The sequence below is a fragment of the Gavia stellata genome, chromosome 12 (genome assembly GCF_030936135.1).
Source record: "Gavia stellata isolate bGavSte3 chromosome 12, bGavSte3.hap2, whole genome shotgun sequence".
NCBI classification, from domain to species: Eukaryota; Metazoa; Chordata; class Aves; order Gaviiformes; family Gaviidae; genus Gavia; species Gavia stellata.
Window position 1 is genome coordinate 8,502,438 of NC_082605.1, and position 22,932 is coordinate 8,525,369.

At 43.4% G+C, this 22,932-nt stretch overlaps 1 protein-coding gene across 1 annotated transcript in view; it reads right to left on the reverse strand.

Annotated features, from left to right (window-relative positions):
• Positions 1-6,210: 6,210 nt before the first annotated feature.
• Positions 6,211-22,932, reverse strand: part of POC1A (POC1 centriolar protein A) — a 59,401-nt gene continuing 42,679 nt past the window's right edge. The window contains exons 10-11 of the mRNA XM_059823220.1: positions 19,111-19,251; positions 6,211-6,394 (exon numbers count right to left, since the gene is read on the reverse strand). Of these exons, the coding sequence (XP_059679203.1) occupies positions 6,296-6,394; positions 19,111-19,251 (240 nt within the window). The 3' untranslated portion in view covers positions 6,211-6,295. The remainder of the gene's footprint in view (positions 6,395-19,110; positions 19,252-22,932) is intronic.

Consider the following 22,932-nt stretch of genomic DNA (forward strand, 5'->3'; position numbering starts at 1 on the left):
CTTGATGCCTGCCTTTCTCACTCCTGAAGCTGTGGAGGCACCCGTAGTATTTCATCACATTGCCGTACTGAAGACCATGCCCTTGAAGAAGACAACAGCTCCATGTTGCTACACCTCTCCCAAATCACTCCTCTCCATCACATGTGCAGGATTTTAGTCTCTGCTGCTGAGGCATCATCTTGAAAGCTTTTGTTCCAGTACAGCCCACTCATCCTACAGTTTTCTTTTAGGCAGCTGCTGTCCAGCTGTGCCACCGCTGCTGTGGAGCACGGCAGGGGAGATGCCCGGTGAGCAGGAGGGTTTGAGAGCACCTTTCCTGGGTAGCCTCAGTGCCAAGAACAGAGTCAGGCCATGCCGTTTCCCACCTGCGCGCTCGGACCTGAAGCCTGGGGTAAGTCATTCCCAGCTGAACGCTGCCATTTCCACTCCAGCCCTTTGCTTCGCTCCACCTCCACGTAAGAAAGCACCACCCTAACAGGGACTTCACCTGCAGCCCAATGCGGACAGTGTCAGAAAGGAAGAAACAGCAAGTGGAGGAGGAGCTTGTTACAGCCTCGCTTTGCAAAGCTTATCCACGTTAAGTGCCATCTTTCCTTACAACCTCAAAAGCAGAACCCGAACACCATCTTGACCTCGCTGCATTGACCAAGTTTGAAGCTGCTTTGGGGAGGGGTTTCTCAAACACTCCTGCCACCACAGGTGGACACAAAATGGGATGAAACACCATAGGGGCAAAGCTGCAAAACCAAAGCCTGCTTGCCTACTCCCGGAGTCTCTCCAAGGATCTGCAATTAAGCCAGATGAAGCTTTCAAGTATACCAGCTTGCGGGCAACCAGCTCTCAGGAGCGACATGTCATGTGCTTCTGCTCCAACTACATTTAGTACAGGAAACCAGAGCACTCAGCAGCTTTTGCAATAGCACAACTACCTCTGACTTGGTTGTACTGACTGATGTTCACCAGGGACAAGTGCCAAAAGCCAAAAATCTTCATCCCTGACTCCTGGAGAAAGCTCTTGTCTAGCAAGCCCAACACACAGTGAGAAGCTTCTCCAGCCACAGGCCTGCATCAGAAGACACTGACATAGAAAGCAACACCTACTGCCGCCAGGACAAAAGGAGCAACCACAGCCTTTCGGAGAAGCTGAGCAACTGGAAGGTAGGAGGGAAGTAAAAAGAAAGGATATTCCTAGGCTTTCACAGGATGAAAACCATCTTGTTAACTCTGGTTAGCACAAGGTGCCTGCTGCACCATATGGACCAAGCGTAGCGGCAGGCAGAGCCTTTCTTGCTGTTACAGCATCCACACGTGGTAGAGTAGATTCACAGAAGGGGAAAAGCAATGACCACACCCCCCCCCCCCCTCCCCCCCCAGATCATGCTGCAAGGAGGTTCTCCTCCTGGGGGTCTCATGGTGCCCAGCACACTCCCAAGCTGGGAGGGCCTATAAGATCTGCCCATTTCAGCTGAGCAGTCAAGTTCTTCCTCCAGTGGGGAGATCTGTGCACCAAAGGTCAGCTCTGGCCTTCAGCAGGGCTGTGCAAACATGGCAATGGAAACATTGTGGACACCAGCCACCCGAGAAGGGAGTGAGGCCATGCAGGAGCTCCATCCAGGCAGCTACGTAGCTGAAAGAACCGCTACCAACAATGGCACATGCTCCATGCAGCCATGAGCTCTTGGAGTAAGCAGGATCAGCCTTTGTAGCACTCCACACCAGACATTTGCAGAAAAATCATTGTGCCATGCAGAGTGCCACCGTATCCTCAGCTTGACTGGTGTCCAGAAGGCAGCAGTAAGTTATTAGCTGCATGGAAGATGCCTGCAGGGAGCAGAAACAGCAAAGGAGGACCGAGGTGACAGGTTTTTGGCACTGGGTCACGGCACTGATTCAGCCTGTTTTGTGACAATAAAATAGTGTTATTTCCAGCTGTATTGCATTATCAGGGAGGAAGGACTGGAGGGCTGGAGTGAGTATGAAGAAATCTAAGGGTGGTCACTGAGGAAAGACTTTCTTGCAGACAGCAAATTCATGGCCTCAAGCGGTGGTCACCTGGCCTGCCTCAGCTGCAGCTAAGCAGACCATGAGTTACCCTCTGCCAGAACATCCCCAGTGGTTCATGATGCTCATCCCCCACCAGAAACCACCCCACAGCATCCTCTCCCAACATGCTAATGTAAGCATGTACCCCTGGTCTTTGCTCAGAAGTGATAGCAGTTAAGTTCAAATTCCGCCTGAAGCCCTAGGTGACAGCCATCGCTGGTGCTGAGGAGCAGAAGGGCACTCAGCACCGGCTGCTGTCCTACAGGGAGATGGGGACAAAGTAAAGGATGCTAGAGACCCATGCTCTGGAAGCGAGCCCACCTCTCTCTTCCCTGATACACTACATTCAAATCTCCAACGAGCTCTTTGTCCAGAGAACCTGTACCTCGATAGAGGAAGTCATTTATATGCAGCTCCCCTGATGAGGAAAACAGAGGATTGAAGAGTGATGTCTGCCTGCAATGGCAGTTCTGTTGCAGAGCTGGAAATAGATTCCCAGCTTTCCCGGAAACACACATGAAGCTTCCTACAGCAGGCTAAATCCAGGTTAAATATGCAGATGAGCATCAAGAAGAGAATCTTCTTTCCCATTTCCTTCCCAAAACTACAGCTGATCAGGTCATGTCATTTCAGAAGCACTTGGAGACCAACCATTTCTAAAAGCAAGAGAAGAAACACAGCCCTGCTCTCACGTCACAAGTGACAAACCTTTGCAAAACGATTTGCTTCCCTCCCCTCCTACTCACTCGTGTTTCAAAAAACATTTCGTTCAAAAGCAGCTCTTTAAAGATGTTATATAACAAGTGATTTGTACCACGAGGTTGGCTAGTTTTAGCCCAGCTACTTAGATCATAGTTGGATTTTATTTTCTAGTTAGCTGGCGGACTCATGTCCAGTGATGACCCTGCGGGCAGCGGATGCTTCTGGCCATCTCGCTTCCTGGCCAGAAGAGTCAATACCACAGCGCTCTGGTATTTTTGCCTATTCAGTTCTGAGCTCAGCTGTGGTATCTGTCCAATTCCAGCTCCCAGACAGGAAGGAAAGTGGGCAGTGCTTGAAGATTCTTACTTTTTCACAGATCATGGTTATGTTTAACATGCTCCATACTCATAGCAGCCAAAAAGCCATTTGCAGCAGCGCTGGGCTCCCCAGGGGCCAATCTCGGCACAAAGAACTGTTGCTAAAAGTTTAGTGAGGTCATACGTCTGGCAAATGTAATGGCAACAAATTAAACTACTTTTTTAAGAACTTGGCTTCAAGCGTGCCTTGGAGATCCAAAACAAAATCCTTAACTCTTTGTAGCCTTCCTGTGCACAGAGTTCACTGCAAGCGGTTTTCAAGGTAGGGTATATCCTCAAACAGCGTAGAAGCGACGTCAGCCCAAGTACAAACAACGCACTCCTCCTCGCTTAGCTGTTCCACTGCTCCCCGAGTTAACAGCTTCACAAATCAGTCACTGCAGACATTCCCAAGTCAAAAAAAGATTGTGACTGTAAAAGGAAAAGTGGATTTAACTCACTCCGGAGGCTACTCTCTCCTCAGTGCTCAAAAACCATGGTGCTGAGTGGATGGAGTTAAGCATGGAGCCTAGGGACAAGACAGGCAAGAGGATTTGAGCTCCGCAGGTGTGTTTTTGAGGATATTGCTCAATATTTAAGTACGAGGATTATAATTTAAATCTTGTATTTTCCACATCTTGCCTGCCTCTCAAGCAATAGCCACCCTTTAGAAGCACTGGTACCTTTTAAGTCCCGATATCCTACTCCAGGTAAGAGGTTGTAAGGAGGGGAAACACAGAGAGAGCAAGTTGCTGAGATTTGGGACAAGGAAATGGTAGAGATGGAGAGTACTGTCAGAAGAAATTCCCTTCAGATTACCTTTCTTGCCACCTAAATCATATAGAGGTTGTTAGATTCCCTCTCCTAACTCCCCCCACGCACCCACCCCGGGTTACATCGTATTGATCAAATGAGTGCTTTTAAGAAGTTGAGTCCAGAAAAGCAACTTTCCCTGCATCCCACTGGCTTGCCCTTCAGGACCTGAGCATCCCATCTGTTTTAGAAACACAATTAAATCTTTCAAACGGATTCACTCAGAACATCTGAAAAGAAAAAGTGTCTATATCGAATGTGCTCAAGTCATTTGTATTGCCATTCTCCTTAAAATACTATATACAAATTGCTTCTGTGGTCTAAGACATTAGAAACTACACATTAAAAGGAAGCAAAAGCTATTTTTAAAGCAAAGCTCAAAAATTGACGAATGTTGGAATAGATTAAATTTCCTTCTCCCCTCCACACCCCCATCCCAAAGGCTAGTCCAAAACATTGAGGATCAAGTTGATAAATTAGGCTCTTGCAACTCATTTCTGTCATCGCTTCAGCGGCAGCAGATCAGGGCAGGAACAGCCTTCTCCTAAGCAGCAAACCGGCCGCACATACCTTTGAGTCCCCTCCTCCCCACCCACATCACAACATAAGCTCATTTCAATGAAAATGATGTCAGTCTCTCAGCAGAAAGCCACTGAAAGCTTGCAGCAAGAGCACAGAAGAATATCACTGAATTGATTCCATTAGCATAATCTAAGAGAAAATAATGATTTATCAGACTCGGAGCTTGGAAACAGAAAACAAACAGTCTGTGGCAGAGCAGAAAGAAACTCAGATTTATTATCAACCCAATAAGCATGGAAATGAGAAAGCTCTCAGCCTCCTGCAAATGAAAGAGTGAAATATCATGATAATGCCAACAAGGGGTTCTTAGAGATGTAGAAAGTACCAGGAGGGAAGGAGACCAGAAGATTCCTGGTGATCACAGGAGAATGCGAACAGCTTCACCCAGATGGGATGAGGAGTATTAACACCATCAAGACGCTGTACCAGCAGACACAGCCTGCAACAGAAACAGGTGCAAAAAAAAACCCACCAAAACCCACACCAAACACACATGGACTGGCCTTAAGATCTGCTAAGCCCCATGTGAAATAAGGATGCCAGCCAGTCCTCAGGCAAGCATCCAGAATGCCCACAGCCCATCTGGAGATGGGGGCCTTGGAAGCTGTGCGAGGCTGGCAGGTGGTGGCGCGGCAGGAGGGACCACCAAGGGTAGGGATTGAGGCAGACCCCCTGTTTGAAGAGGTCAGACACACAGTGGTGAGGAGGGTTTCATTAACCCTGAGGTGCTCAAGTTCCCACAGCTCATTTCTCCAGGAATGTGGGTAATAGTTTATTGCAAGAAAGGAGACCTCCGGTGTGTGTTAGCAGAAGAGGTGTTGGAGAACAGGATCTCCCAGAAGTCCAAATTCTTGTGCAGCTACATGTTGAACACCTGCTAAAGCCCTGAAAAAGTTAGGAGGAGCAATGAGGGGAGCAGGGTGAGAGCATAGGTGTGAGTGATGAGCTATTCAACTGTGAAAACATCTGCAAAATGACCAAAAATTAAAGGCAGTCCAGTGCGAGAAGAGGGAAGTTCCACGATGGAGCAAACGTTCTGCTATTTGGTTGCCTCTCCTCTCCCTCTTCCCTGCCTTTAATTTAAGAAGTAGACAAAACACAAAGCAAAATCTGTTTGAAATCCACCCTGCATCTGACCCACCAGGGCCTCTCTTCCAGCCTCAAGCAATTGTTTTTCACACGTTGCACAAGAGAGCCTGTTAAATCCCACCATTGATTTAATCAGCTCTGCACAAATACCATCCAGGGTCTGAACTCCTCTTTGTCAGATTTGCCAGGCACCACCTGGGATTTGGGTGAGACAGACCCTTCTCCAGGTGCCAGCTGCACTGGGACCTCACCTGCTCACTACGGTCTGAGAACAGAGGTGAACTCCCACTGCCCGAAATATCCCGGGAGCTCCTTGCTCGTCACCTATAGCCAGCACACACCTCAGCACCAAGCCTAATACAGCCTGTGCCAGACATTTGGCAACTCCAAAACACTTAAACGTTTTAAAACTAACTCAGCAGCACCAAAGGCAGGAGAGATGCAACCTTTCTAGTCAGTACTCAGACCACACACTGGCTGCTATGTCTCCAGAAAACACAGGAGATCACAATCATTATCCATGCTTATGACTAAAATATTTCTTTTATTTTAGTAAAGTAACAAAGCTTATTTACAGATACAATAACTGTACATTCCAATGGAAAAATAGATTGCGCTCAAAACGTTAAAGCAAGCCACACACAGTCTGTTAGGAACACAAACAACCTCAAACCTCCCAACGCCTTCAGCTCCTGTCTTCTCTCAGGAAATCAGCTCGTTTTGTTCTGAATGATTTCCTGCTGATTCTCAAGACATTCCTTCAGCTTGTCTTCAGTGAGCGTCAGCCTCTGCTCCAGGATGGAAACTGTCTGCAAAGCAAAACAAAAGCTGCTGTTGAGCTGCTTGCAAAGACAAGCTACATACTGTACTCTCAGTGGGTAATAAAATGTTAAATTCACAGGAGTATTTTGAGCTATTTCAGTGCTGTAACTCCAGTATCAGCATTGTAGCAGGGCAGAGCTCCATATGACTTCAGAGAGGAGCAACAGAGGCTGGCAGGCACAAAGCTCTCCTGCAGACACCACCAAGCACCTGTTTCAGCACTCGATGCTTTGAAATTGGGCTCTGCATTTCTTTTCATGGACAGGTTCTATCCTTCCATGTTCATGAGCCACCAGACATTGGAGAGCCACCAGATGCTCTTCTGCTAACAAGACAGATGTTTTGAACAGTTTTGCCTAGTTTTAGCTTTGATTTTTCTGCTCTGCTTCCGACTCTTTCCTCCCTTACCTGAATGCCGTTGGTTTTCAACAATTAAAACATGCAAAACTTGCTGGACAAGCATGATAACAAGCAAGAAAACCCTCGTAAGGCAGTGCAACAGGCAACGGAGGGGAATTGAAACCCAAAGTGGCAATATCTACCTCAACATAATGCCTAAATATTTTTGTGTAATCCAGTTACCCCACAAAGGATTGTTATATCTTTCTCCTCGAGCTGAAGTCATCACGTACAGGATGCACAGGAAGAACATTTTAACCACGTGGCAATAAAAGCTTCTTCTGAAAACCTTTTATTGATCACTCCGAGGTAATCAAGGGACCTAGCTATGCAGAACCGCTTTCAGCTTCCAAAGACACCGGAACAGCAGATAATAGGCGGTGATGATTTAATGCTTTAATATCCATAAACTTATCAGCAACAATCAATAGCTTCACATTTTGAGCATTTTTACTGCATAAATAACATCCTCTGTTAAAAACAAAGGATGTTCAGAACCTTGGACTTCAATAAAGTAATTCAAATAAACTTGGACAACCACTGTTTGTATAGAAGTTATACATAGAAAGCCTTTTAATAGCGCATTTCGTAAGCACATCTCTAAGTGCCTGACAAAAGAAAGCAGGTCTCATTATCCCCATTTTACAGCTGGGGAAACGAAAGCACAAAGAGAGGAAATAGCCTGGCTAAGGCCACTTGAGACTAGGAAAAGTCTCCCGTAAAATGATTTGGGGAATGGGACGGGGGGAGAAAACAGATGTAGTAAAAACAACACCAAGCACTATGGCAAAGCCATCTTGCAAGATCACGTATCAACAAAGTCAGGAAGGGCTGTGCATCATAGCATTTACCATAATGCACCCTTTTTCTCTGCCCCAAACATAGTTCAAAGCTTATTTCTACTGCACACATACAGCTGACCTGTGATAAGGCAGAAGAGCTAACTCCTGCTGCCTAATGCAGCATTGCTGCAACTGTAGAAAGCTTCACCTGAAAGAAAAAAAACCCTGCATTGCTTAAATATTCCTGTGGGCTACAGCACTAGCTTCATTTAAGTTTTTTCCTCCTCTATTGCCACCCCCTTGAGACACAAGAACTGCAGTACACAGAGAACCAGAAGAAAAGTTGTGGAGCCAGCAGGTAACACCCCAGGTGTCCCAGAGCCAGCAGGAGCCCTCCCGTCCATTCAGAGGAGAGAAGATTTCATCTTTTTCATATCCAGCCACGCTATTGCCTCGTGGCTGTATTACAGAGGTCAGGAGTAAAGTTACTCAGGGCAGAACACAGCAGGCTGAATGTCTACCAGGGGTTTACAGCAAAGATCTCATCCTGCAAGCAACCAGACAGAGAATGAAAAGCAGTAGAGATCCTGGCTTTTCCATTTAAAAAAGAACTGGTAACTGAAGACTCGGTTAAAAAGAGGGGGTGAAACATCGCCTCAGATTTCCTTTAGAAAGATAATCAACTGAATGTCCTGGTCACACTGCCCTGCTAGAAGCAAAGCCCCAGATTACTTGCGGTTCCTATACCCCATGATTTACTGCCACCATGATCCTGCCTATATGAGTTAAGTACTGTTACACACTGCACCATGAGACTAAGCACAAGTAAAGCAGATTTCAGAAAGCGTTGAATTGGTGAAAAAGCTGCAAGGAAAATGTTTATTGGAATGGAAATTGCATGTAAGTATAAGCAGAAAACTTGTAGTGAGTATTTTTTGGAAACTAAAAGTGGAAAAGTAGCAGTCAGAAATGAAATCCAGGAAGTCCAAAGTAGGAACTGATGACTACAGTCCATCTAGACTTGAATATATGATGCCCAAAATAAGCAGGGTATCTGACATCCTAGGAAGGTAAGGAAAAGCACAAATACTGCCCAGCTGCTATTAGTGCTATATTGTAAAAGATACACATAAAGAAACATAATACACATAAAAGAAAAGCTCCTTTATTAGCAGCTGACAGAGTTTTATAAATAGCAACACAGAAATATTGTAAAGCAACTCCTTGTTGGTAGGCACATTAAACTGCACCCATTCAACTCCTGCATGGTTTTGCTATTGCTTTTCAGAAGATAACAAACCAACAATTAAGCCAGGGAGGAAAATATTGTTAGCCAGATTCAGTGAGGATTCACTGGAGCCAGGTTTGCACTGAGCCGTTTGAGCCGTTTCTCTGGGGCAGGATCTGGCCCTCCTGTTATGTCAGGAGCACAGTACATGACTCCATTATGCACCAGAGAGTAAATGCTGGATAATTTATTGAAGTCCGGGCTTAAATTAGCAGAAGGATAACAGCTTAGGCTTAAATAAGAAGAAAGATCAACATACGTGATTTTTTTTAAGGAGTATTTCTGACATTGCAGTAATATACTGAGCACTACTATGGACACCAGAACAGAATATGGCATTTTTCATACAAGAGAAGACTTACTTAAATCAACTTCTACCAACACTTCCTGCAACATTTGTCTTCATTCATCTTCGCAGACTTAGCCGAGAAAAAACCTGCTCTTTTCTTTGGAAACATTAATGAGAAACTATGTAAAAAAAAAAAGTTGCCTCCTATTTACTTTAAGTTCTGGGGAATATGCAGCTCCATCCTCCCCCAGGACACCTAAACTGAAGCACCAGCAGTCACACTTGCTTACATGATGACAAGCCCCCTATGCTATTCCTTCATGTTATTTTTACTCCCTCAACCCAAATAATAGTGATTTGTGATGCTGTTCCAAGATGCTTTCATCAGTATCTTTTCCTTAGTTCCTGTTAAACATTTCCCCGTCTGATTAAGTAGCAGAGACAGTTTAAGAACCACTAGCCTCCGGGTTGAGGCTTTTGCAGCAGCCCTGAAGGGGCAATCAGTCCTGCCTCTTTTGAGGACTACAGATAAGGGGAACCAGGTGCTAACAGAATGCCAACAGAAACCAGTTCTACAACTGCCAAAGGAAACCTGAAAAGCAGAGTCCAGAGCAAGCAAGTAGAGGCTGTCAGCAACCCTCTGGAGCAGTGCTCGAGTCCCTGCCAGGAGAGAGAAATCCACCTAGACAGCTCATTAACTAAAGCAGTACTTTAGTACTGGGGGAGCTGGGGGCAAAGCAGGCAGGAACACGGGAACAGTGGAGTAACGTTAGGCCCACCCTGCTAAGGAACAACTGCTCTGCAAGAAAAAAAGGTGCAGCTGCTGCCCTGCAAGCAGCACACAGGTTTTTCACACCAGCTTTGACTGAGTTAGCACACACAATAGCATGGGGGACATAACACTGCTCCGGTTGATCACCAGTAATGGTGGGACCCCAAAAAACCACATGTATTGATACAACGGTTACTCAGATCAGGTAACAACAGCTTGGCTGAGCCTACAAGGGATACGATCGTGCACACCGACTGCAAAGTAGATGAGCTCTTGGCTATGTGCAGGCAAAGTATTACACTTGCACTTCTATTCCTGTCATCATTTCATAACATAAAATCCCTCTCTCCGTTGATCTTGAAGGAGGTAGAAGTAGTTTCCTAGCTTTACTTAAAATAAAAAGATTCTTAAAAGTTTGCTCCAGCAGTTTCTCTAAGCATATGCTAAAAAAGATTCTGCAGGACACTAACATACCAAATAGCCCAAGAAAAAACATTACTTCTACCTCTTCAGACTTTTCTTTCCTGTCTGACATATCAATTTATGAAGACAGCATTTTTCTTTGCAATTTATCAAAAAATGCACCTGCAAAAGAACACGCAACAAATGCAGAAGTTTGTAAGTTTCCGTGCACTCAGTTTCCCCACTCCACTGTGCTGCTATAAGGAGAGACGTAGGGATGCTTTTCAAGAGGTACAATGAAAACTACAGATGGCCCATGGATTTACAGAATGACACTTGCCAAGTATGACCTGAAGTTGCAGGCTTAAGAGCTCTGCCCTCTGTAACGAGCAAGGCCAACGCTGGTTTGTTTTCCAAGAGCTAGATGCCCTGCTATAACTTACGATTTTCCCTAAAAATGGTCATTTCGGGGCCAATTTCAGTCCCAAACATGGCAAGTAAAATGTGTCATTAAAATGCTGCCTTAGCATCCAAGAGTCCCTCTTTGGCAAGTGCTAATGAGTGGGTTCAGAGGTACCTATATACCTCTAGGGCACAAATTCGTGACGCCTGGACCACAGGCTACTGCACAGCATTGAGGAGACCTGTTAGCACTATACTGGAAAATAGAAACAGTCTTGCAAGAAAGGAGTACAGCTGCCAACCATCAAATGCACCAGTTAAAGTAAATAATATCAACAAGAAAAGGCCCCAATATGCAGATCACTAAAATGGTACCTCCAACACCCGCTAAATACAGTCCTGAGCATGTATGCAGTCCTATGCAGAGACAGGCATTAACAATTATCCAGGTAAATTAAGCTTGGGAGCCCTTTCTGTAAACTAATGCAATGAGTGAAATAAACTACCACAGGAAGGGTTTGCACCAGGGTAGCCCTACCTACCTTTCACAGGAAAAAAAATAATTAACTCCTTCCACCAATAGTAGTTTAAAATACCAAACTTGAGCTGCAAGATTAAAAGGCTCATAGGAGAACTTGTGCAGCAGAAGTCACGCTGAGGTTCAAGCATGAACCTGACTGATAAGAAGCAGCCTTTTCTCCTATTGTACTAAGTTTTGCCCTGACTTGCTGTCAGCCTCCTTTCCATCTCAGCAACAGCATCTAGTGAAACTCAAAGCAGACCCTTGCTGTTAGTAAGCACACTTAAAGAAAGCCAGGCTGCCCTCGTCTTGTGCAAGCCGTATCTTAACATAGTTTTGAGATGGGCCCTGAAACAGCTACCAACATTCAGCATGCTCTGAAGCATTTTCAGCAAAAGCTGGCAGTTTAGACTCACCAAGGAAGTAAGCCTCATATCTGAGAGTGTAACAAGGTTTGAAGCCTTCACAGTTACTAATGCTTTATGTAGCAAACACACACATGCAAGGTGTTTCGCATGCTGGGAGTAGCCTTACTCTAGTGGTCAAAGCCTTAATCTCAGATCAAATACACAATTAAGGTGTTGTTTTGTTTTTTTGTAATGTGAAATTATTTCTAAAGAAATGATAGCTCCTCATTTGCTCAGACTCAAACAAGATCTGCTACCCCAGAGACATTTTAAATAAATTTTGTAGCTCCTCACCATCTCAATTGCTTTGAACACAAACTCTAAGGTGAATTCTCACAAAGCCTATTTGCATAGAATATTTCACACCAGGCTAATTTACAGATAGTGTATTGATTATTTCAGAATGAAGATAGCTCATACAGTGCTTCAGTCTTCCCCTCAATCTTTCTTTAATAGAGTTTCATGAGTTTTCCTGGGTTTACTTTGTAACATGCTTCAAATTCACAAACTTTTATATTTGTTACTACAAAACACTCAGCTCCAGCGTGGCTAGACAGGAACATATCTATCAGTGCTGCTTTATAGCTGTGGTTTAGGAAATCCCACAAGCCCCCTCAGTTTTTGCACATTCACTCAATGTCACTGTTGGATCATGCGCATTAGGAATACGTGATGATGCCTGCAGAAGTGCTAGCACTAACCTGGCCTCATCAGGATCCCTACGCAGAGCTACGGATCTGCTGAAGAAGTCACCTGGCTAAACAACCTCAATGTCTGTTCTCCAGTGCAGGGCACAAGCTCATAGTCCCACCAGCGCTCTTCAGCCAATAGTGAGATATGTGCTACTTTCAATCCTTGAAAAGTAAAGAATTTTTTATATTTAGCAGCCCAAAGCACTACAAGAAGGAAGTGGGTGGTTACAAAATTCTAAACCAGTACTGCTCAGCTAACCCCTCCTCCTTATTATGAGGGTGGTGAGACATTGGAACAGGTTGCCCAGAGAAGTTGCGGGTGCCCCCTCCCTGGAATTGTTCAAGGCCAGGTTGGATGGGGCTTTAAGCTACCTGATCTAGCGGAAGGTGTCCCTGCCCATGGAAGGGGGTTTGGAACTAGGTGATCTTTAAAATCCCTTCCAACCCAAACCATTGTATGATTCTGTGATTATCAGCTGCCATCTCTCCTTCCACCTCCCAGTACTCCACTTTCTGCAGATGCTTGAATCACAGTTAACCAACCCTTTAACTAAATTATAGGAGCAACTTTAGTCTACCATATGAGTCTACTCATGCAGTAGACTCAGTACAGCAATGAGTTATCACTCGCAGTGCTCGTTGTGCTTTTTACAGTAAGAAAAATCATACAAGAGTATACGAAAACTCTAGTATTGTCCACTTTGCCAGACGAAGCAGCATGGTCAGTACCAGTATCACAGTGACCAAAGGGACCCTGGAGGACAGACAAGGGTGTCCTTTGTATTAAATCAATCCTAACCACAAAGAAGATGAGCCACGGGCTCTGCCAGTTTCTTCCACACAGTGTGGGGACACAAAGCATGCAAGCCATCTGTAAATGAGCCTTTCCATTTACAGCCCTCTTACTAAAAATGTTTCATCACACATTGCTGTTGCTTCAGTCTTGACAGTTGATCAACCAAAGCTAAACTGATGGCACTGTAGCTGATCCTGCAAGCTTCTGGAAGGGAATGGCTGCAAGCTTCTGCACAGGTACGGGCAGCTTTCTTGGTGCAGAGCTCCTATACCTCTGGGGCTAGACCAGCACAGCAAAAGGAGTCAGGAGACTTCAAGTTTCACCACACAGTATGAAAAAAACCACAGCAAGTTATGATAAGCTACAACAAAATACCCAAGCATGTACCATGAGAGCAACTGCACAATACAGAGGTTAGAACACCAAATGACTAGAGGTCTCCCCCAACCACAAGGACTTCAAAGACTTTCCATATCCTTCCCCTGCCATCCAATCTACCTCTGAAAGGATGCAAATCACCCAGCTAAATTAACCCAGCTGCTGGCACCCAGTGGCTGAAAAACTATTTATATTAGTCTTCAAGGTCTGCTTGTGAAAACAAATTGTGGGAGGTGTTTAGTATTCCTCCCCATTGAAGGATAATGGAAGGTGAAGGTCCTGAGGACCTCCAGGGAGATGATTAGCACTGTTGAGAAACCAGCCTTTGGACAGTGTCCTGCTAATACAGCAATATCCCTAGGAGTGCATTTAATTCCGGCAGTCTTAGAAAGTAGAAAAATGTACTTGCACCAAGACTTAGACATTTTGTAACAAGCATATTTTGGAAGTGAATTTCAGAAAAAAGTAGCTCTGATGATATTATACAGAGGACCGGCAACAACCAGGGTAATTCATTTGTTTTAAGTGAGAGATCAAAGCTACTGCATCTCCAAAAGATGGTTTTGACTCATGAGACATAGCCTCTATGTCCTTTAAATTAAGATTTAAAAACCAAGCTCATCTGGCATTTCACAGATTTTTCAGATAGGAACTTTTTTTATTAGTGTTTTGGATTTCAAACTATTTCTTTTGGAATAAAGACTGCCTGCAGTTTTTCTCCTATGTGTTAGGTCCACCTGTAGCCAGTGGGTGTTCAGGTATTGAGAGTGACATAGAAACCAAGACATTTGTGCAAGGAAGAGGTAGCAGCACCTATGACCAAAAGAAAAAAAATAGTCTTTATTCTTGACTTGTAACTTCTTGAAGTCATAAAAACATTTATTTCACTAAACCAGTTGCTAAAGCTACATTCAGTAACTCTCAGAAGAGATGAGCCATTCATTCATCACCAACACAGGCTTTGGAGACTATCTCTCAAAAAAAGGAGTAACAAATCTGATTTTTCTCGTTTTCATTATAAGTATTGCACAGACAAACATTTTCACTTTTAATTAAAAAGCAACCCACTTGTCCAAGTGCTAAAAAAATTCATTAAAAAAATTCTCCTCCCTCCCTCTGCAGTTTTTTCTGGAGTGAAATAATACTTTAATCTCACATGAGCTAAATTGTCCTTCAGTTCAGGCTTGGATTACTTTACAGTTTTAGCAAGTCTTCTCCATTTCACTGTGTTGTTATCTCCCAGCTTCAATGCAAGATTAGTTTGGGGAAGCATATAATCCACCCACAGGAAACAGCTTTATCACAGCTATTCATGAATTTTTATGCTAACCTGATTCTGAACTCTTTGTTTGGAGCAGACATCTTCCATCCCACACAAAACTAGCAGCTTTTGCTTCAGTGCCCATTGCCCACCAGTGCTATGGATTAATAGAATGAATGTGGCAGCTGCAGGTGTTTGGAGTGAGGGCAAGAGTATACAAACTCTTTGAAGATGATAATTGCAAATGCAAGTTTTCCACTGCAGCCAAGACGGTTACTCACAGATGATCTTCCTTCAGAAGTGCAGTTCAGCTGCAAGTGCAGAAAATGCATTTGAACCAAGTAAACTCTCAATATCTGCTCCATTTTTGTTTCAGCCAAAACACACCTTTCTGTTCCAGGAAGTCATCCAAGAGATAAAATCACCTTGTCTTCCCCTTAAACTTTAATACTCAGCCCACCTCTTCATAGAGGCACTGAGATCCAGCTTTTGATAGAAGAAATTGATAAACATTTTGCATTTTCCTCCTTTTCACTTCTCTGAAACGCCAGTAAAGAACAGGACTTTTAAACACTGAGACACTGACAAGATACTAAGCTGCAGGAAAGGGAGGAGCAAAGCATCTATATCACCCATTTATTACTCTCATCTTCCTCATTCCTTTGCCAGATTTGAATTGCCTGCTTTCCTACAAAGGGGCACCAGGGTATCTTTAAGTAATCCAAAACTACTGGAAACAACCTGCTATGTCTGGGTCTCAACTTCACTCCATCTTTCAAGGCAGCAGAATTATTAAGCATGTGCTACTCTTCTGAAAAAGGCAGTCAAACATTAACTACTTTATTTGCATGTGAAGTATAGCCAAATGCAAACCACGTTTAGAAAAATATGAGGACACTGTCAGATCACATTAGACCCCTTTCTTAAAAGTAAAACAAAAGATGCCCTGACAGAGTTCTGGTGAGGAGGAAGAGAGGAAGGTTTCATTGAATCAAAGACCAGTTCAAAGAAAGTTGCCAAAACCTTAAAGAATAAAATCAGCACAAAGTCAACAACATAAAAATGAAGCTTTGTAAATCTGAGGGGTCCACATCTATTCGTTAATAGCAGTTACTGCTAGATGTGGTATACAACAGCCACTAGTTTCTTCTGATCCATCTTTCTCTAATAAGAACTGAAGTGCCTAACTGAAGGAGCTAGTCTGCTCCAGTGTACCCTGCTGCACGGGGCACAAGGTCTCTACAACCTCAGCGCTTCTACTTGCAATTGGTGTCTGGCAGGAAGAGACCTCTTAATAGAATAAAAACAATCCTGCTGACTCCAAGTACATGACACCCCATTTCATCTGGAAATCTACTGTCAACAGAGGGGAGGTACTGATAATAATTGGTGAGCGGCAGACAATGAAGCTTCAAGTATGTAGCTCAGAACAAAGCTGCGCACTGGCAAGAGATGACAGCCTTCAGCTGATGTCTTACTATTACCTCTTTCAGCAGAAATTGAAAGTATTTTCTTTCCTTCCCACTTTTACATGATACCAGGTTTAGCATGATAAACCTTGAAATAGCTACAGAAAAAAAATATTAGGAAAATAAATTAGGTTTATATTTGCATAGTTTTCTAAAGTAGTTTATCACAACTTTAAGTTTCCCCCCACTGGTACATTACATCATGTTAACACAATGTTGGAAACTACCACAAGAACAAAGAGTGCAGGAACTCAAGGTACCACATCAGAAATACACCCAAGCTCCCAGGGAGCTAACAAATTATAAATTCCTGAAAAACCCATGGATAGCTATATCAATAGAGGATTTCTGGAAATATCATGGGGACTCTGTGCTTTCCCTTCCACTGTATGGCCCTGCTTATGCCATTAGTGTTCTCTTTAAACAAGCAGCACTCAGGAGTTATGAGTGAATGATTTATAACAGAGCACCAGGAGCATCCTCAGCCCTTCAAGAAGGGAAAAATACTGACACCTGTAATGTGTTATTTATGAAAGCTTTTTGTTCCATTTTGGAAGAAGTAGTGGTGTCCTCCTTTCATGAAAAGAAGTCAGCAGGCCCAAAGCTGCCATATAAAACACACAAAGTTGGTTTGAACCCGCTACACGCAGGGAGCAGCACCCAGTTGTGCTTTGGCAGAAATGCCTAGGAAAGACAACCAACCCAACACCACCAGCTGCTGTTTCCATTTCACTTTGAGCTCTGCTAGCAGTCAGCACGCCATGGCTCCTCCCAGTCAATATCTAATTGCACTACAGAGGGGTAAGTAACAGTGGCTCTACCGGAGCTGCATTCCCTTCTCTGTTACAAGCCATAAACATTGGAAAAACCAAAGTTTAGCTATACAAGCAGACACCCTCCAGAGTTACCTCCCACAGCTCTGCCTTGCTACCTGCCTGCATCCTTTCTCTTTGGGGAACCTCCTCCCTTACTCTAGGAATGAGGACTTCTTCCAGGCTCATTTGCTTAAGTTTGTTTAGTGTTGGTTTGTTTCACTGCTAAATATCAAAACCTTGGCATGAAAATGAAGAATTATGAAACCATTTCAACAGTGTGTCAGGAACATCTACTTGTACAAATCCATTAAAATGGTGTTAATTCAAAATAAAACAAAGATTAGAACCAATGGGAAATTAAGTACTTCAAGAATGGCAAAAAAGCTGCAAAAAAGCTACTAAAAAGGTAAAAGGTTGTGAAAGCAGAGTTACTCAAGGCAGCTTTTTGGTTTTTTTACTATAATTTCAGGCCTATTTCCAATTTTATCCTATAACCTACTAATTTATTCCTCCCTCACTGATCTCCATTTCTCTTTCTGCCAAGTTTAAAGCAACATTCTGAATTTTCTATGGTTACACAATATCTTAGAGAGAGATGTTTGCATTGCTTGTATCTAGTTTAAATCCCACACATACTGTTTACTGCAATATTTGCCTCCTCTAAACACCTATGAAGTTGAAAAGGAGCCATTACACATCCATCATCAGAAGTGTGGATCTGATTTATATAATGAAGGATAACTATCACATTCCAAACTTACCAGGGAGACGTAAAAACAGTAATAAAATATTTTGTGTATACGCTGGGTTGCATTTTACTCACAAGCATGAGGGTGCAATGTCATACAAGATTTTTGTCCCCGCTCCAGTGTTCAGCATTTTAGACATGACAGGAGAAGTGCTTTCTTGCATTTCTGCCAAATGAACTTAAATACCTTTTGGTTTTCAGCCTACACTATTTTAGACTGTCTGTAGTCCTGGAATGTTTTTTAATCCCTAAATCAGCTCTACTTCCATCTCCTGATGGGCCTTCCAACCCATCATCTTATGCTTTTTGACAAGTATTGCTTCTCAAGAGCAGAGAGCTAACTCAGACTAGTAATCAGTATGTTCAATACCAAGCATTCAAGACCTGCTTGTTCTTCCTCAGAAACACTTAAGCTCACAGAAAAAAAAAAACCCACAAAAAACTCCCACATAGATTTTTCCATCCTACGACCACTGTCTCATCTACAGGAGATCACCAATGTTTACTATCCCATGCTTTCTCCCTGCTTCTCACATACCTCAAAATATACACAATGAAATTCAGCCCCCAGACAATGATCAGAAACAGTATTTCTTCACAGGAGCAGTGAGCAGCTATTTAGTTAAAAACAGCTCTATCCCCAAATTCTTATTAAACACGTACTGTGATAATCACCATTAACAGTTGGTACTGTTCAAGCATTGCTTAGTGACTCTGAGGAAGAGCTCTACATTAATGCTTTAGCAAGGGATTAGTTGTTTGCTAGCTGTGGGTGAAGAGCATGTTTCAGAGATGAGGCACAGAAGGGCCCAGACTTGTTGATGGGAGGATAATACTACAGAAATTGGACTGTGTAGGTGAATGTTGGGTGGCGGAAAGGAGCGGGATCTGAACAGAGTTTACCTATAGACTGCAGTATAATGGAGGAGGGAAGAGAGACAGATTATTCACTGAAACATAGTCCTACTGCCAACCACTCCTTTAGGCATCACCTTAGATAAACCCTGGCTAACAGCACAGGGTATTAGCTCGCTGAAGTAGCTCTCTGCTACACTGCAGCATAAAGGATTTAGGGGAAGAGCAGGGCCTGAGCTGGAAGTAGGTGCGAGGGAACTGATAGAGATAAGCTGACAAGCAGATCAAAACAAATTTATCAAAAAACTACTAAAAAGCAGACATTTTGAAATAGCCACACTTTCATTCTATGAAACTATTGCAAAATATTCCCAATTCTTCTAGTCAGAGGTACCTTTTTCATTGCAAAATTAAAGGGCAAACCATACCTGAGTCAGAACATCCAGCTGTCCCATAATATGCTCTAAGGTATTTGCAAGACTGGCCTCCTCCTCTTGCTGCGCATGGTTCCTACCAGAATCCTGAGTTTTTGTTTTCTTAAGATGAACACCACAATCCATTTCTGATTGCTAGAAAAACAAACAGACAATCTGCTATTGCAATACAAACAACTGGAGAAGGATTGCTGTTTCATGGAGGGTAAACAGTAAAGAACAGTTTACATTGGGACAGTCTGTGCTATTAAAAATGGGCAAAAGAGAACAGGAATTGTTTGTTCTTGCCACAGCTGGAAAAGGAAAAGCTGCTGCAGACTTGTCTGTCTTTACCAGGTGGAAGGGGTTTTTGTTGTTGCGGGGCAGGGGGGGGGAGGATGGATGGATGGAGATGTTTGTGTGTGTGGGTTTTTTTTGTTTTTAAACCTTCATCAGTAAAGGCAAATCAGCAAACCTTAGATAACAATCTTGAAGCAATCCTGCAAAGTTCAAGTTTTGCAGGTGCAAAGAGTTTTGGCATGCTCATGTGGTACACAGGCATAGACTTTACAGGTAAATGAAGACTTACTGGAGCCACATGGAAGTACTACATCCAAATTATAAGAATTCAGTAAGCTACCTGGAGAGGAGTCCAATTATTTCACTGTAACAGTGCCGTAAAAGCCTCTCTCCATGTTTGGCAGTTGTAAGAAGGCAAGGATGCAGTACTGTAGTTAAGTTCAGCAAGAGCAAGATGTTCCAATATGCATTAGAGCAAAGAGTTTTGATTTAGTAATTTTAATTTTGTTTATATCTTGTACTGGTTTTCCCTCCTCAATGAGGTTAAGAACAAGTTTACTTTGAAGTTTCAATTTCAACTGTTTCAGTTATGCAAGCTTGAATATTTCATTCAGAATAAATTAAGTTTTAAAAGCACAAATAGATCTTTACTAGAGAACTTAGTCTTCTTTCCTTCTCTTTCAAAATGGTATCCTTCTCCTAGAAAAAACACTATTTGCATTATTTATCTACATTACCACCAGCAGAAGTTCAGAGACATTTATCTAACTAAACAAGGTATCCAACTGATTAATCAATTGCAGACTTAAGTTTCTCAACTTATACCCACAGACAGGATTTGAATCTAAAGCTGAGATCATAGCACTGAAAACAGTTCTCCACGGCCCGATGCCTGGTGCAGGTCCATCCCATGCACTTACTACTCGCATAAATGACTGAAGTTTGCAAATCAACAAAGCAGCAAGGAATTCTGACAGATTGAAAAATGGTCTCCAAGTTCTCCCCCATGTACTTTTTCTAAGCAAGAAATGAAGAGTTGTTTCCATCTCTTCTCTCATACACACTACTATGAATGCATTTCTCATCAGCACTCTATTGATTTACCTGCTCATCTCCGTATTTTATGCGAGGTGTATGCAGATGTGCAACTAAGCTGCAAGAAGACCTTAGACCAGCTCAGGTAACTTTAAACATACATATATGTGTATACACACATGCGCACACAAAAATATATATATTTAAAAATATATATATATATAAAAAAACTTGTACTGCTGGGAGTCACTGATTTAGGCCACAGAAAGGCTCCCAAGGCTGAGGTCCAGCCCAACAGTTTGGCAAAACAAGCAATAGGCAGTACAAAGAACAGAAATGTGACTACATAAGGAAGCTAGAGACTCAGGGCCAAGGGAAAAAAAAAAGAGAAAAGAAAAAAGAGGCCGCAGCAACAGTAGGCTTTGACAGGAGAATGGCCTGCTGCTGTCCACTACCCGCTAGTAAGGGCCGACCATTCTTCCAGACCCCGACAACCAAACTATCCTAATACAGCCAAACATCACAAGACCAATTTTGCATAAGGAGCAGGAAAGGAAGGGAAAGGTTTAAAGCATACATATAACTGCTTCACCCAGATCACTGCATCCCAAGCCACTGGGTATCAGGTGGTACCAGCCACACCAGCCTCCACGAATTTGCTTCCTCCCACTTGCTTGGATAAATTTGGATTATCTACGGGCCCTAGGCCAACACAGCCCACGCTCTGGGTCACACTGCACAGCCTCAGCATGGGAGGCACACTCAAACTACTCCTGTGCTGCAGGTAGCTCAAGAGCCACATGTTGCTCACTGATGCATTGATTTAATCAACTAAAATATGTACTTGCAGAGATGAGATAAAGCCAGCCTTACAAAGCTGCTATCTGCTGTTTAAGTTTAAAAGTAAAAACAAAAAAAAAAATCCTCAAAACACTGCTTTTCAGTGGGTAGTTAGCATTAAAAAACATGTTTTCTTGTTATTTTAAGGCCATCCTATTTTGACGCTGGGACTTTGGAGCAATCAATCATGGCACAGCAGAAATCTGAGTGAGCTAACACTGCATACAACCTGCACTTAAAAACCCCAAATGATGATGAGCTATCCACTTCAAAACCCATTAGAACAAGCTGACTCACAGAAGCCGAAAAATGACTGTACCAACATATTTTCTCCCTCTATCTTTATAGCATATGTCAGACAGCGTTTCATAAAAAGCTGCTGGGTTGAACACAGAGTTGATATTCTCTGCTACAGTCCACAAAGTTTAAAAGTCTGGCATATTTGCAAGGGCAATACTGCATAGATGTTCCCACACCCGATGCTTTAGGGGTCAGGTGGTCCCTCATCATACCAAGTTGAAGCCAGGGGCAGCAGCAGCTGTTTGTCACAGATACTACATTCTGCTCATCAGCTCACAGGCTATGTACCACCCCCATGAAAAGCCAAGCAAGCCACCTCTACAAAGCCCACGCAGGCTCCTGAAGGCACTCTGAATGGTAGCAACACCCCCAAGAACAGAAGTATATATACGTTCCAAAATAGAAGCATGACGATATGGCATACTGCCCCATTTCAAACACCACAGCTGCTTGGAAAGTTCCTTACAGCCCATCATCAAGAAGATAACATGTAGCTAGTGTCTTCAGCAATGAAATTCTGAGTTAGTTCATCTGTCTGAACTAGGGACACATCCAGCCAGCAAACAAAAACTATGTCTATGTGTCATGGAGCATGACTTCCAAAAGGGAGGCTTTCAACTGACCAAGGTCTTTGAATATTCAGTTCTAGGAACAAGCACATCCTACCTAGCCTACCCTGCCACAGCAGGTGCAAAAAACAAATATCCAACACCCACAGACAGCACTCTGAATCACTGCCCACAAACAGTCAGGCAGAGAAACTGAAGTCAGTTTGCTCTAGCTTCTTATTCATCCCACCCGCTCTGATGGCATCAAGCTGCAGTCTGAAGTCTGAGAAGCCTACTTGGACGGGTCCCAAAGAGGGGCCCTGTATACAGCATTCAACAAGGGTTAAGCCTGGATTTGCCCAGCACAAGGTGAAGCTCACTGAAAACGCCTGCAAACTCTAATCTAGACTCACACGGAAACACTGCAAGCCGTAAATGCAGCCCATGATGTACAAAACAGCAGGGCAACAGCAAAGGGTTGGTTGACGGCCAGCCTGGCCAAGGTGGACATGCACACTGCTGCATCTCAAAGGCAAAACCCTTTCCTTTTCACAGGTTAAAACAGAGCGTTTGCATCCCACTGGATCAGATTCACTAGACTAATTTGAACTCACTTTTTTGAAGAGGCTGAGGAGTTTTTGTATCGACAGTACCCAAAGCATGTCCCTCTGCCACTAGCTAACAGAAGCCTTGTGAACAGAGGGGAAAAGTGATACAATGGCCTTCCTACCATGGCCATCAAGGAGAAAAACACATTTGTTTTCTTTATTCCTTTTGGGTTTTTCCATGCCGAAGTCTCCATTTTTCACAGTCA